The 15,043-nt window shown below is 45.3% G+C and overlaps 7 protein-coding genes across 7 annotated transcripts; 5 read left to right on the top strand and 2 right to left on the bottom strand.

The window, feature by feature from the left end:
• Window positions 1-19: 19 nt before the first annotated feature.
• Window positions 20-1,232, top strand: L203_102210 (uncharacterized protein; the record flags this gene model as incomplete). The annotated part of the gene is made up of 6 exons (XM_066211637.1): window positions 20-67; window positions 114-195; window positions 260-374; window positions 419-704; window positions 806-1,047; window positions 1,097-1,232. The coding sequence occupies 6 exons, from the start codon at window positions 20-22 to the stop codon at window positions 1,230-1,232; spliced, it is 909 nt and encodes a 302-aa protein (XP_066067734.1).
• Window positions 1,233-1,630: 398 nt separating this feature from the next.
• L203_102211 (uncharacterized protein) lies at window positions 1,631-3,561 on the bottom strand (the record flags this gene model as incomplete). Its single annotated transcript, XM_066211638.1, has 2 exons — window positions 1,631-1,733; window positions 1,784-3,561. 2 exons carry the CDS (start codon window positions 3,559-3,561, stop codon window positions 1,631-1,633), a joined length of 1,881 nt encoding a protein of 626 aa, XP_066067735.1.
• Window positions 3,562-3,984: 423 nt separating this feature from the next.
• L203_102212 (uncharacterized protein) lies at window positions 3,985-5,525 on the bottom strand (the record flags this gene model as incomplete). The annotated part of the gene is made up of 7 exons (XM_066211639.1): window positions 3,985-4,282; window positions 4,335-4,408; window positions 4,457-4,633; window positions 4,681-4,800; window positions 4,855-4,929; window positions 4,992-5,317; window positions 5,360-5,525. 7 exons carry the CDS (start codon window positions 5,523-5,525, stop codon window positions 3,985-3,987), a joined length of 1,236 nt encoding a protein of 411 aa, XP_066067736.1.
• Window positions 5,526-5,794: 269 nt separating this feature from the next.
• Window positions 5,795-6,566, top strand: L203_102213 (translation machinery-associated protein 22; the record flags this gene model as incomplete). The annotated part of the gene is made up of 4 exons (XM_066211640.1): window positions 5,795-5,972; window positions 6,036-6,166; window positions 6,218-6,472; window positions 6,522-6,566. 4 exons carry the CDS (start codon window positions 5,795-5,797, stop codon window positions 6,564-6,566), a joined length of 609 nt encoding a protein of 202 aa, XP_066067737.1.
• Window positions 6,567-7,004: 438 nt separating this feature from the next.
• Window positions 7,005-8,485, top strand: L203_102214 (uncharacterized protein; the record flags this gene model as incomplete). Its single annotated transcript, XM_066211641.1, has 7 exons — window positions 7,005-7,210; window positions 7,270-7,479; window positions 7,555-7,758; window positions 7,810-8,149; window positions 8,223-8,262; window positions 8,313-8,421; window positions 8,476-8,485. The coding sequence occupies 7 exons, from the start codon at window positions 7,005-7,007 to the stop codon at window positions 8,483-8,485; spliced, it is 1,119 nt and encodes a 372-aa protein (XP_066067738.1).
• Window positions 8,486-10,548: 2,063 nt separating this feature from the next.
• On the top strand, window positions 10,549-12,803 carry L203_102215 (uncharacterized protein; the record flags this gene model as incomplete). The annotated part of the gene is made up of 7 exons (XM_066211642.1): window positions 10,549-10,585; window positions 10,633-10,703; window positions 10,758-10,880; window positions 10,925-11,144; window positions 11,204-11,556; window positions 11,611-12,732; window positions 12,783-12,803. The coding sequence occupies 7 exons, from the start codon at window positions 10,549-10,551 to the stop codon at window positions 12,801-12,803; spliced, it is 1,947 nt and encodes a 648-aa protein (XP_066067739.1).
• A 414-nt stretch (window positions 12,804-13,217) lies between these two features.
• Window positions 13,218-15,009, top strand: L203_102216 (uncharacterized protein; the record flags this gene model as incomplete). Its single annotated transcript, XM_066211643.1, has 4 exons — window positions 13,218-13,656; window positions 13,729-14,161; window positions 14,209-14,786; window positions 14,831-15,009. The coding sequence occupies 4 exons, from the start codon at window positions 13,218-13,220 to the stop codon at window positions 15,007-15,009; spliced, it is 1,629 nt and encodes a 542-aa protein (XP_066067740.1).
• Between the last annotated feature and the right edge of the window lie 34 nt (window positions 15,010-15,043).

Raw genomic sequence — 15,043 nt, forward strand, 5'->3', positions numbered from 1 at the left:
GGAAAATTTAAACAATTCCATGTGGGAGCAGCCGTTGTACGCTCAGCTTCCAGGTGTTTTGGCTGTCGTAAGGGTGTCTGTGTCGTCGGAGTAGACGGCTGATGGTGGTTTAGTTTCCATTTCTCTGTCGTATCGCCGCGTTTGCTCTGTTTGCGCCTTTTGGAGTGGGTATTGGCTTGGATATTGTTGCGTACGGTGAGTTGGCAGAGGGTTGGACGGTGTTGGGTCGGTGCTGACGATGTATGGATGGTTCGCTTAGCGATCGCAAGAACGCTCCACTTGTCCATCACTCCCCGTCGAGTGCCCCGCTCGCCGCCTAGCCACCCTTCGCAGATACTTTCGGAATCAGCTGACGCTGATTCCGACTCTTCATCGTCAACCTCGAGTGTCTCTACGCCTTGACTGTGCTGTTTTACAGAGAGATGGCGAATGCGACCGCGGTCACCCTGGTTGGAGCGACGGGTTTAACCGGTTCACACACCTTGTCATCGCTCCTGTCATCCTCACACCCGTTCAACGTCACCGTCCTCACCCGCCGTTCCTTGCCCCAGGCTGCGTCTGCCAACTCTCTTACGACACGGCTTTATGCGTCGCTGTTTGACGCGCCGACGGATAAGGAACCCATCGTTGAGAGAGGCGGTGTCTATGTGTCTTGTCTTGGCACTACGAGGGCTAAAGCGGGTGGGACGGCAGAGCAGGAAAAGGTTGATTTAGACTTAAACAAAGATCTCGCGAAACGTGCAAAGGAAGATGGCGCAAAGATGGTGAGCAAGGCTTGTGGTGACTCGACTGACAAAGTGCCCAGCTCATCCTCGTCTCCGCCAACGGGTCTTCTCCTCATTCTCGCCTCTTTTACTCACGCATCAAGGGTCTTCTCGAGGAATACGTCAAGTCTCTTTCTTTTTCTCAGACGGTCATTCTCAAACCTGGTCTGTTGCTCGGAGACAGGCAGGAAAGCAGACCGGCAGAAGCCGCTACGAGATGGCTTGTTGGGGGGTTGAAAAAATGGGGAGCTCCCGTGGATTCACTTGCGGTCGAAACGGAGGAGTAAGTTTTTGGCTACTACTGGTGCAGCGCTAAGTGCCTTCACGGATAGCATTGGTGCTTGCATTGCATATCTTTCCGCCCATCCTCCTACTGAATCCCTACTGACCCTTGGAAACCATGAGATCATTGCTTATGCAAAGCAATTCCACACCTCTCATGGACAGGTTGTGATGTCACCCGACTGATTAGACAAGTGACTGAGGTAAGCTCCTCAAATTGTACATGATGGCATGTCGACAAATGCCTCGGTATGACGGTTGTATAACTGACAATGGGTCAGAGAGAGAATAATGTGTTTAAGAGGAATAGCATGGAAAGTGGTTTGTAAAGTTTCAGCTCTGGATGAGTTTGATCATGCATCATCTGTTGTAGACTACTCGCTCAAATGCAAGTCTGTTTAATGTATCAAGCAGTGCTCGGCCTCGTGATGTTGTACTTTTTTGCTTTATGAGTAGCATGAAGTTCATGATCATCGTGAATAGCTTCTATGGTCTGTCCATCCTCAAACATTGCCCTTTTATACTTTTTGCGATAAATTTTAATTTTAAACCTCGCATCCCACCTCTCTCCAAGTTCTGAGAGCTCAATCTACCCTAATCGAAGCATACAACCGTCGCAGAGTAAGATAGGTTGCAACATAGCCTATTGATCCTCCAACGAGAAAATCAAGAAGTGAGAATAGGAACCTAAGCATATTAGCATTTACCATATACCAGAACAGCCAGAAAAGACTTACAAGTATCCAAAATACAAAACCACACTTGCAAAGCTGTCCAAACTCAATCTTGAAGCCCAATACCAGACCCCATACCCAAAAACCCAAAACGCGCTTCCACCACCTATCAAGAATGCTCTCCAATGCCACCTGTACTCTTCTGAGCACAAGAGAAAGTAGACCAAGAGGACGGTCACTGTTGCTGTGGTGAGTAGGTAGAGAAGAAACGTAAGGAAGAGGAAGCCGAAAGCATAGTATGCTCTGTTGCCGAACAAGGACGATAGAACAAAATACAGTTCTACAAAGGTAGCACCGAAGGGGAGAATACCGCCTAGTATAGCGGCAGGATAAACATCCAAATACCAAACTTTTGGTGGGATTTGACGAGGGATAGAGGCAACTCGGACAGGATGTGTAAAGGCGCCATGCTTCATTCCATAGAAATATCCGGCAACAGACAATGGCGCAGCGATGAGGAACCACAAGAGTACGACAGCAAGAATCGTGCCAAAGGGGACGGCGCCGGAAGATGAGCAAAAGATAAGGAAGAGATTGAGCATGCCAATGAGTGTGAATGTGACAATTGGAAATAGAGTAGCTGTGAGGAAAAGGTTGGGCTTCCATTGTTCGCCTCCAAGAGTAGTATATGTCCGGGCAGATGCATAGCCCGACACACAACCAAAAAATGTCCAGCATATGAGGAGAACAGTGGCAAGACTACCACGGTTAGATGGAGAGAGGAAGCCAAAAAGGGCGAAAACGAGAGTGACCATGCACATCATGATGAGATGAATCCCGTTGCCTACCATAACCGACAGCAGCATAGGCCTTTGAGGAAGACGAAACACTTCGCCATGGACGAGCTTCCAACCATAGTCTTCTTGAACATCATCCGAAAGGTCAACAGCATTGTACCGTGAAATATCCCGGGCGATTGACCGTAGGAGGATCATGCCTACCATGAATACCAAGAAGCCGGCAATGATAAGGGAATTGATCAAGCTGAACCAGTGAATTTTGGGATCAAACACATGCAAATAAGCATCCCAGCGTAATCCCCAAGGGATATCGCTTTCGAGGAAAGAGACAGAATAGGTGTAAAAGAATTCGTTTCCAGTTTCCTCGGACAGATAAAGAGGTTGCCTGTGGAAACAGTCGGGTTGAGAAGAGCCAGCTACCATTGAATTGACAGTACGCGGGTAGACAAGGACGCCAACGACCCTAATGTGGTTGGCATCCCGGGCGTGGTATTGAATATATATATCGTAATGGTTGTTCAACGCAGGTTTCTCGGGAGTGAGTTCGTCATCGCCTAGGTTGAAACCTTGAGCATCCAAGAATATCTCTCCAGTCTTGCTATCTCTCTTCATTTCACTGCTTGGCAATCCATCGATGATAAAGTTCAACCCATAGTCCTCCTTGATTCTGTCATTGATAAATTTCGCATCTTCTTTGGGAACAGAGCTCTGGCACAGCTTCTGACACGTAGAGTTCTCCAGCATGCGAACATTATAGGGCGAGGTCAAAATTCGGTCACCAAAGATGATGGAACCCAAGCTCTCAGGTTGTTTGACGGGTCCGCCTTCTGGCTCACAAAAATGAAACCGAGAGTCATAATAGTCATAAGAGATGAGAGATTTTAGTTTGGAGTTGATCATAGGAGTAAGAGTATTGACAAAAACGTCAATCTCCTCAGACTCTAGGTAGTCGCGTGGCGCTGCACCAGGCAGGTAGAAGGCGTGGGCCCATGGGATGAAAGACAAGGCTACTAAAGCTGCCAAAGCCGACCGAAGGGGCATTTTGAATGGTTCTACGTTGCGCCAAACAACTTGGATGAAGATGATAAAGAAAAAGAAATTCTGTAGTCAACAAAGAACAAATAGATACTTGGATGAACTATGTTTAAAAGTTGGAAATTACGTAATCTTTCACTATATAAGTGACACTCTTAGACATAAACGCAAGATTTAGAATTACTTTTGATTGATACATGGAAATATAATTCTGTTTCCTCAAATATCTTTTGGACAGAATAATTATCCAGAGATACAGTGAATAAGTTTCTGAACCTGTATGGTAGCTATATTGCTCTTATTGTTAGAACATCCAGACTAGAAACTAGGTCTGCAACAGCGTTTGTACACATACTAGTTTCAAATGAACTTGTAAACAAGATACAATACCCAAATATCAGATATGCCATGATCCCAAAACTAGTTCAATCAGTACTCCATCCAGCCTCCGCCTCCTTCTTCATCATCAGTCAGACTCCCATCGTCGCCCATGACATATCCGCCATGTCCATCCTCTGCATGACTAGCCCTGCATTCCGTTTCCGCGTTTCCGTCAATATCTGGGCCGAAATCTTGTCCATTGGTACGTGCAATGAGGCCTTCTCCAAGTTCCGGGGCATGAAGTTTTAAAGAGACCGGAGAGCGAGAAGGAAGAGGGCGACGAAGAAATGACCAACCGTTTGAAGTCGGTGGTATCAAAAAGGGGAAGAGGAGGGTGAGTGGAGAACTATGCAAACTGTCAGCACTTTTGCAAAGAAAAGGATGAATAAATCACGTACTATCCTGAAGGACCAAGGTTGAAAAAAAGTTGCAAGTTTCGTCTTTTTCCAAGATCATAAGGGTTGAGATAGATCTATTATGTTTGTCAGACGGCATATCAAGAGATGGCTAAGAAACTTGCGAGCCCCCCCGCTCTAGCGCGGCCTTCGAGGTATGCATTATCGTGTGATTCAATAGATGTTTCTCCATTAGACACCATGTAGAGGTGCCATCCACATAGGATCGGAACAGCAAAACCGATCGCCACGGCAAGAACCCATAGAATAATGAATGCTACTGTTGGCGTCCAGGCTATCCACTGACACAAACACATTATCAGAAAGACTCTGTGAAACAAGGACATACCTCTGGGTGATAAGAGAATGTTTCGATAAATCTCGAGTATCCGAGTACAGCCGTCAACCAGCAAGCGATGGACAGCCATATCATAAAAAGGACAAAGTGTCTCTGGTTATATAACCCGACCTATCTTGACACCTGTAAGGGATCCGTTTCCATTGATCATGTAGCTCTACTCACGCAAGCGTTGATCCAAGGACAATGGTGGTCCATCAATAACACGCATCGCTTACAAACAGAGCAGTGATGTGTCCTCTTTAGTATCAAGATGTCAGCTCAAGCGTATAGTCAAATCCGCTTAAGGAATCGATACACACCTCGGGCTTTGGTCCATCGCACTTTCTGCAACGCCTCACCCTTCTCCCCGTCTCTCCCATTCTATCACCAGCTCTTAACCCCGTGATTCCAGCTGTAAGTGGCCTTCTTCTCCTGAAACCCCATCTCTCCGCTGACCATATACTTTTTGGATCAGTTATTAGCCATTTAAGATCCTTGTCAGCACCAGAAGCGCGCGGAGACGGAAATCCTGGTGGTACATGAGTGACAAGGTAATATTGTGTGTAAAGATTAAGGGGCACAAAGACTAGAAACGGGGAGAGGAAGAAGAGAGAAGTGAGAGACAGATCTCGAGCGATCACGTCGACTGTCGTTTCCATGAGTTCACGCTCTGTAACTTTGGACTCACAAAAGAAGAAGCCTCCAGAACCTATAAGAACCCAGCAGAGGAATACAAATACAGGACCAGCAGCACCCGTCACCCAATCTGCAAAGTGTTCAACGCCTCTGAAGCATCGGATGACCAGACTTGAGCATGTACGTATCAGCGGAACCCTTGTCGCTGCTCTTTCCATCTTGGAGACGTTTTTATGATGAAACAAAAGTGAAATTGCAGTTCAAAAGTAATTGATTATTGTAACCATAAAACGCAAACGTATATGGATCGGGACAATCTCGGCCCAAGACTTGACTAGAAAAGGCGGAGAAAGCCGCCGCCAGAACATTATGGGCAACGGCTACATCTACATTTCTCATTTCTTCATCAAATCAACCATTCCGCCATAAGAAGCAAGATATTCTTATAGCTGTTATCTGACCATCACAAGCAAGAAAGCCTTACAGCATGGTTTACAGTATGGCATCAGCAGTACCAGGCCCTTCGACAAAACCCATCCATCCATTTTACTGCCACATTTGTTCTCTGCCGACTGAGTACTGCGAGTTTGGATCTAGTGCCAGCAAATGTAAAAGCTGGCTGGAAGAAAAAGACAGGGATGAGTTTGAGAGACTCTACAGCGAAGGTTCGTCCTTATCAACACAAAAGGCATACAGATGGCAAAAGGTAGGAGCTCATTGTAATGTAGGTGCACTCGCAAGCAAAATCGGTACACTTTCTGTAGACAAGCAAGAAAAACTCGAAGCAGATGCCGTCAAGCTTGAGAAAAAAGCTACCAAAAAGGCTGAAGCTGAAGCCCAAAAAAAACAGCAAACCAAGGTAGGGATGCCGCGTATGACTCCAGAGACAAACACTTGACTTTCTTCAAAGATCATCATCAAGCGCTCTGAACGTACCAAGCGTAAACATGCAACTCACATTCAAAACCTTCAGCTGTTCAATATCGATTTGAAAAAGGCAGCCAAGCAATTTGCCGGAAAATTTGCGACAGGTAGTAGTGTAAGCAAGAATCCGCAAGGCGAAGAGGAGATCGTTGTGCAAGGCGATGTTGGGGATGAGATTGTGGAGATGATAAAGGGCGAGGTTGGCGTGTTGAAGGGGTTACCAGTGGATCAGATTGTGAGGGTCAGTATGCTGGCTTTTTTCCCTCGTTCAAACTGATATATGGCTGTAGGTGGAAGACAAGAAGAAGAAGGCTGCTGAGGAACCTGCGGCTTAGATACCTCTACTATAGCCACCAGCACTATGATGTGCCGGTTGATGCAGCCATTATTTAAATTAAAGTACGTTGATTATCACGATACTCACTCGTAACTGTGTCTAATAGAAACGACCCAAACAATGGCCTCGAGATAAACATTTGAAAAGGTTCCGCTCATATAGGCATAATCGCATGTTTATAAGCTAATGAACTCCACCGCAGCTTTCTCACGATTGAAAAGGAAAAAACAATGACTGATAAATGATACCATTACTTACCCTTCACAGTCGAAAGTTGGTGCGACAGTTGTTCAACCTCCACTTCAAGTCTCACAACTTGTTCTCCACAAGCTTTTTTCAACCATTTTCCTTTCTATTACTTACAAAGCTTTTACAGCCAGAGTGCACTGCTAGGAGTATTGCTACTGATCCTACAAGAAATACTGGTGGACGAAAAATGCTTACCGTTTCCACATTTTTTCTTCTTGCTACCTCTGTCGTGGCATCCAACACTCGGACAACCACTCTTACCACCACTCTGCATACCCACCACCACACGAAGTCTAGTACAGTGCATGCTCTCCAGACACAGGTTGGCGCTGTGACTACGAAAGATGCTCGGCCGATTGATTCAGTGCAGGCTGGAGATTGGGATCCATCACAGTAAGTCTTTTGAATGGCTAGTCAATGTGGATTGCTTTGAATCTCATGGCTTGTAAAAGCGACATGGACCAAATAGGGCCTTGCGAAGACGAGGATTTCGATCCAATGTTTTCTGCAGCGACATCAGTGATAATTGGTGCTAATCCCACCGCTCCTCTCCGCCCCAACCAATCTGGGGACGAATACGCCCTGAATGCCTCAAATAAGTTGACTAATAGTAAGCAAAAGGAAGACTCAAACTGGCTCACGCCTTCATATCGCCCTGACGAGTATGTCTCACCTCTTTCTTTAATAAAAATAAAATCTCCTCGCTTCGTTCAACACACTAACAAAAGTGCTTTTAGAGAATCTAGCGAGAGCTCTCAGTCGAGCAAGGATTCCCAAGATGACGACGATTGTTATGAATACGTTTGGGTTGACGACTATGGCAATGAAATTACCCAACGTAGTGACACTGAACTGCAAGCACGAAAGTTGATGGAAGAATTGGAAAATCGCGCCAGCATGGGGAAGCGGTACGTCGAATGGAAGAACCCGGATATCCATCAGTGTGTTTTGCGGACATTTCAGAATTTTTTAGCTGACAATGTGAACTCTAGAAACTCTGGACTACATGCTTTTGAGCAAAAGGCATTGGAAAGAGAAATTCAGACTTTTGGGTCGTCTTCGAATGCTCCCTCCAATACTCAAAGTGCCTCCTCTCATTCTACCACCGTTCTTATGAGCTCCCATGATAGTTTCGCAAACTACCCTGCGCCCACATTGTCTGCTCTTGCAGATGTGCATGATTTCAAGAGCGAATCGACAGACTCTTCTCTTTCTCGACCAGCTCTCATTGCGTCCATTCTACTCATCTCTTCTGGGATACTGCTCTTGTCTGTGACAATCTTTTCCGTGGTCAAGAAGCGTACCCAGCGAGTTGCTTGCCATGAAGCTAGAGTCAGATCTATCTCCGAGAATTATTCTTCCATAAAGAGCTACGACGATATGAAGCATAGCATTCCACACGTAGAGTATGCTGGATACAAAGGTTCAAAGACACAGGAAGCTCCGTCAGTACCAAAACTCTAACGTCTTCTGTAGGAGCGCTCATCCAAAACAGAGTACGCAGGGCATGGTAACCAGACAGCATCCACCAACACATCATTTCATGAAATCGCACATCAGCGAGTAGAAGCCTCAAGCACTCACGAACTTTTCTATGGACAACTGTGAGTAACACACACATCTGGTCGAACCCATTTTTTACTGAGCATCTAGTACAGACAGACATAGGACAATTATCATAGAATGTTTTGTCTCTTGTTAAACTTTTGATATACGCTTATACATAGACTACTCTTGTCAAGAGTCGCTGTATATATGCACGTTTTGCCCGATTGCAGACTGCTCCGCTCCCTCTACAACACGCATCGTTGGCGTAAGAGATTCAATCGGCAAGTTGTGAATAGCAAAATGGGTATGTTTGCCTAGCTGTAGCCAAGAGTACAAGTGTCTCCAAGCTTGATAACAGTCGGCAAGGCTGCCACCAGAGGTACAGGAAAAGACCGAAGAAGTTCATGAGTTATCCTACGTTTTGCAGTAGCACAAGCAGAAAAAAGACTTTGCTCTTATGATGATAGGCCCGTCGGAGAGAGAATCAATAGTTGACCTGACGTATTGTGTACTATGGCCTCACACTTTTCTTGGTGTACAGCCACATTGGATATTCAACATTCCCAGCTCTATCCTGTGCGCTGCACGTGTTCACTCAAGGCAAGAATCCAAGCAAGTATGATGTGATCAAGATGAAAGAGTCTGGCATGTGCCTGCTGATCTTTTATTTACAAGTTTCTGTTGTGTCCGTTAAGGCATTTGCAGCGATTTTTTCGGAGGCTTGACTTTTTCAGATGACAGTAAGCTCAAGAGCATCTCCAAGAATGCATGGGATATGGAACGGATACTGGAAGTCAGGTTTGGCAGCTGCAGATACATCTGCCACCGTACGACACCACCCAACGTTGCGTTCCGACAGCTGTAACCAAATTTGTCACCAAGTCCAGTCCATAGCTCATCGCAGTGGCGTCCTGTTTGGAGTTGCTACATGTATACACCCACAACGTATTCTGCTTTTCGCCGTTGTAAATTTTCCATTTGACCGTGGCGGGTACGACTCAGTGACTGCCGAGGGATCCTCCATGGACTTGGCCAGATAATTCGTTTTGTTGATAGGAAACACAACTTGCTCGAAGAAGCCGACCCCAAACATCATTCGACATTGAGGTTATTATTTCCAACTTACATTTTTGTAGCCAATTGATTTTGCCGATAGTCACTCACTCTACCAGTTAGGATGGCTCTCCAGGGCTGGGCATCTCTGCCATCTACCACTACAGCGTTTTTCTTTGTTCTTGCCAACATTTCATGTCGTTTATCTGGGACTTGGAGATATCGGACTAACTTTGACGACCCATCTCATACTAATGACTCATCACGACACAGGCTATTTTCCCATAGACTTGCTTGATCATATAGATTCTGCAGCCCATTAACCGCCTACTCTAGAACCTGGCCAAGAAAGTTTCACTTTTGCCTTTTTGCGGCCCCACAAGCCTTCCATTAAGCTAACGTCGGCTCCCATCGAGAGACGGTGAAACGTATATAAGCCTCTCGCTCTGGGTACTCGAATATTCCAACCCAACAGTCTTGCAGTTCCAACACCATCCGATGCCTGGACTCAGAGGATATCGAACTCAACCTCACAACCGTCTCGAGCGAATCCACCGTAAGGTTTCCTACAGATCACAGTGCCAGCACGTCCAGGTCGGAACTGAGCCAGCCTGATTTCATCCCCTAATTACCCTACCTGAGTGCGGAGCCTGTGATTTTTGCGCTCCCTCCGATGGATGGAGGCTGGCGAGCATGAGTATTTTTGGTCGCTGCTACTTAAAACGTTATTCTTGTATGGGGCATGTCATAATTTATCGGAGTGTTACACGTCTACTGGTCTAACATGCTTTTCGTTAGTGAAAACGATGGACTCTTGACGCTGTCGGCTACCCTCCAGACTGTCTGCTAAGGGGAACTAAAAAGAAGCGAGCCTTATACTGCCACCATTTTCTTGATAAATACTGGGGTAAAGCCAATTGCTGATATTAAAACTTTTCATGTGATAATGATGAAAGAGAAATTGTAAAAGCCAAAATAGATGTTGAACAATACTTTTACTTGACACACGTGGGAAAGTGACGCGTCACGTCAGTTTTCTAAATGACTGTAATTATATTACAACTTTTTAATATTACTTTTTTTTCATTTCTTCTTAATCCAGAGTGTTGTATATTAAAGCAGGTGAGAAAATGGATGCTTCTATTAAAGGCGACAGTAACATTAGGAGTGAGTCGCAGAGCACACCCAGAGACAATATGCTGAGCTTTTAATAGCATTTGTCCGGCTTTTGCAGTGCGCCAGCAAGTTTGGAGATGACTTGCATATCTCGGTCGGTTCCAACACAGTATGTAGAGTGTCTAATTATTGAATCATATTTTGGAACTGAAGGAGATAAAAGTTTGAGTTGTCTTCTATCGACACTTTAGAATTAGCATACTGCCTGTTCAAACTGGATAGAGGCTTCTTTTATTCTTTCAAGAAGAGGGCAAAGCAGGAAGTTGTGTGTCGTATCTTGACCAAAGTGTGCCAATCGGTCCTTATGGAAGCAGCGTCTAATGATCACAGTCAGTATTGGCAGTACTTGGTCGACCATCGCAATTGTCATCCGTTCAACGGATAGATATCCGAATCATTGATCCCTCGAGCGATCTCAGACCTCGTGCTGTCAGGAAAGGAAAGAAAGGCAGCGATTTTGCAAATGAAGAAGAAGAAAACCAGACCGACGAGGACGACGCTAGAGGTGGCATCGAGGCTCGTCTCGTCATGAGACTTATTTGTAATCACGGTGTGTGAGGCGTCATGGGCGTGAACTGTACAGCCGATTTCAACTGATGGAGTAACCAGGCGTAGTCAGAAAACATTCATTGCATGTGGGAACATCAGTGTTTGAGCGCGCTCGGGTGGATCCCGATACCACTCCTTCAGGCTTCATCATCTCTTCTCGAGTACTTCGTGATTGGCTTGAGCATTTCGCGCTCGTCTTACCATCGTCTCCCAATAATCAAGCTGGAGGTCTCGGTCATCTTGGTTGGTTGTTTGCAAAGGACCATGTCAGGATCAAGACTTGGGAAGGGGCAGCGGAGAAAGACAGAGAATCAGGAATGAGTACTCAAATTCAAGTCGATGTTGAAGAATTTGACGACTATGAACTTTTGACGGAGAGGGTGGATCTCACAATGCCTATGAAGGAATTCAAGGTATGGCTTGATCCAAGCGACTCATATCCAGCTAACTTGCAAGGCTACTTACAGGCAATGCTTACTCTGGCAGAACAATTATCCATAGTCCTTAATATTTGCTTTTCTGAGGCGGGACAGCCTCTAACACTCACAAACCTGGAAGATGATCTTGAAGACCTCACCATCTTTTGTGCTATAGCAACTCGCGAATGTCTTGCGTTCAGCGATCTTCATTTTCCCTACGAAACAGTAGGCACAACAGCGTCAACTCGTAGTCGTGCTGTAAGTAAGGCACCTAGAAGAGCGGAAACTGCCCAGCCTAAGTCAACCGCCGTGGAATCGAGCACAAGAGCTTCTGGAAAAAGAAGGGAAGGCCAAAGAAAGGCTTCAAAGTTGAGTCTATACACTAAAGAACCTGAGGAAGAAAGGATGGTGACAGTGTACCTTAATCAATCTGGTTCTCAGCTTTCAAGAGCCCAACATCATGAAGAGCCTCGAGATGTTCCATCTATTGTTCAACCACAACTCCTAGCTCCTGCCACGGCTGTTTCACAGTCAACCACAAACAGACAAAGAGGCCGAGAACCGCTTTTCTTTCCCAACAGTCAAGATCAGGCTTCACCAGAGCCAGAATTGCAACCTCCTACATCATCACAAGCGGGAATAAGGATGACCCAACAAGAGCTTCTCCAATATGCTGGGCTTGGAGATGTTGACATGAATGAGCTTGGTGAAGAACTTGATATGGAAGAAGAAGAGCATGTCAGGATGTCTCAAGCTTTGAAGGTCGATCACGGGCATACTCTTAAGAATAACTCCACAGTTTCGCATACACTTCAAGATGAAAGTATAGAAGAAGATTGTGATTTGACATGGGACACAACTATCGATCTGGGTCAAATAAACATGGGTATTCATGCTCAAGCTGATGCAAGTCAAGCAATATCTGCAGGATATTCGCATGGTAAATCGCCCCATAACAGAGTCGACACCTCTGATTCTTCAAGTCATGCGGATTCAAAAACGATGGAAAAGAGAAGACCAACAACTCAAAATGACCAATCTGCTTATCAGCAACGATTGACGCCTTCCCAAAACAGAAAATCAAGAGACTCTTGTCAAGACCATGACGACATGGATTGGGAAGAGGATGACGAGGCATTACGGGCTACACAGATGCCAGCCAAATCAGAGGTATCGTGTTTTTTGAGTGCAAGCGATCTATATCTGATGATGAGCTTCAGTATCAAAGACTTTTCGACTAACATCACATGCAAAGGCAAGCAACACCCCTTCTGCAGCTTGGCTGAATTTCCTGACAAAACATGCCATGGAGTCATTGTTGTACCTATGTTGAGTTTTTAACCATTACTATATTATGTATTTCTTATAGTGTGCACTTTCTTGGCCGGCTAAGTAATAGCAACACTTTCAGGTCATGACTTGTCTATCTGAATACCTCTGCGGCTAGCCAGTCATCTCATTATTCATGTACTCATACAGAATATATTTTTGACCCACGTTCTTTTTTCTAAAATTGAGTTGCGTGAGGTGTCTGAGTTTAAAAATATAACCAGAAAAGATAAATAGTCATCTCATTTTCCTTTTACATGTTTTCTTTTCAAACTTTTATTGCAACATCTTGATTTGATCAACAAAAAGAGTGTTACCCAACAGATATGGTACAAGATGACCATAGCTCACCACCACAAACCGCTTCTTCCATACGCCCTCTGATATTGGCCTCCACCGACAACGACCAGCTTCAACCTGTAAGGCATTTGCGGGATAGACCTTCCTTCTTCGATGAAGTTCTTCCATCACCATCGTCTTCTTTACATACTTTGCATAGCAGAAAAAACCCATCAACGCATGCTCTGAGAAGGTCGGCAAGCTTGGCTATTATATCAATCTTTTTACTTGCGGTGATATTCATGGCTTGCACTGAGCAAGATACCAACAAGAAGGTAGCTGCCGATCTAAGAAAGGTTTTTGGAATGGAAAGTGTGACTGACCTAGAAGCCACTGTAGGCTCTCTAGGTTCTGGGAGCCATGAACAAGATGCAGAGGTGAGCAGTAATGGTGAAGCAGCTCCAAACGACAGCCGGCCAGACATAGGTATGCCTCACACTGTCAAGTATACTCAGTGGTGTTTGTGTATGGAATAGTGTGGCTGACATTATAACTCAGATTTCGATCAATACAGTACTTTGGGTATTATCAATGAAGATGGCTATGATTTATCGCCAGGTCATCGGCTCATTTTTATTGGAGACATCCACGGCTCCTACCACCCCTTTCAACGCTTGTTATCAAAGATTTCTTATTCTGTTGAGAAAGACACACTTGTTCATGTTGGAGATCTTGTGGTAAGAGGTCTCAAGAATGAAGACATCCTCTGGTGGATGAATGATCGGAATATCAAGGGTGTTCGAGGAAACCATGACCAAGCTGTGATACAATGGAGAACTTGGATGCAATGGGCAGGGGGTGCTGATTGGGAAGTTTGGGTGGATAGTATGGGTGAGAAAGAGGAAGAGCAGGTTTTGGATGTTTTGGGCAAGGTGAAGAAGCAGTTCCCCAACGAGTGGAAATGGAAGAGTAAACATTGGAAGGTTGCTCGGTATGTTGCTCATTTCTTAATTATTATAATGCTGACTGCTTTGATAGAGAGATCTCCAGTCCGTCATATCATTACTTACTCTCTCTCCCTCTTGTGTTACACTTTCCAGGTCTTCACTCTTTCGTTGTCCACGCTGGTTTACTGCCATCAAACCCTCTCAAACTATCATCTGATAACTCCCAACCTCTTGTCCAATTTTCCAACCAATCTACCATATCCCCTTCGTCCACTTCTTCCCGAAAGCAAGAGGAGCTTGCTTTTCTCCAAGTGCCCCAGAATAAGCTGCCATGGAATTTAATCAATATGCGTTCTGTCTTTACCAAGGGTAAGAAAAAGGGAGAAGTGACCAGTTCTTCAAAAGATGGTACCCCATGGAGCGAAGTATGGAACAAAGAAATGAGTCATTGTACCGGTTCTGGTGCTTGGACGACTGAAGGTAGACAAGAACGCAGACTTGAGGAAGAACAGGAGGACAATATGAAGCTAGAACAACAGGGATCGGGTGCACCAACAAGCGATAAACGAACAAGGAGGCAGAACACTGGAGCGTCTTCCGCCGAGAAACGAGAAAGCAAGAGTGACAGCATGGATTGTTCGCCTGTTACCATTGTATACGGCCATGCAGGTATGTATTTTCTCTTGCATCGAACCCAAACTCATAACTGGTAGCTGGGAGAGGCCTTGATATCAAACCATGGACCAAGGGTATTGATACTGGGTGTGTCTATGGACGGCAGTTGACAGTGCTTGTTTTGGGTGATCTTAGCCGTTTAAAGGGGCAGTCGGTAAGAGTTGGTGACCATGAAGGCCTTCTTGTAAGTGTCGGTTGCGGTGCGAAGGGGACTTAGGTTGCATCATGGAGTCTAGAGAGCTTTGATGATT

The sequence above is a fragment of the Cryptococcus depauperatus genome, chromosome 2 (genome assembly GCF_001720195.1).
Source record: "Cryptococcus depauperatus CBS 7841 chromosome 2, complete sequence".
Lineage (NCBI taxonomy): Eukaryota > Fungi > Basidiomycota > Tremellomycetes > Tremellales > Cryptococcaceae > Cryptococcus > Cryptococcus depauperatus.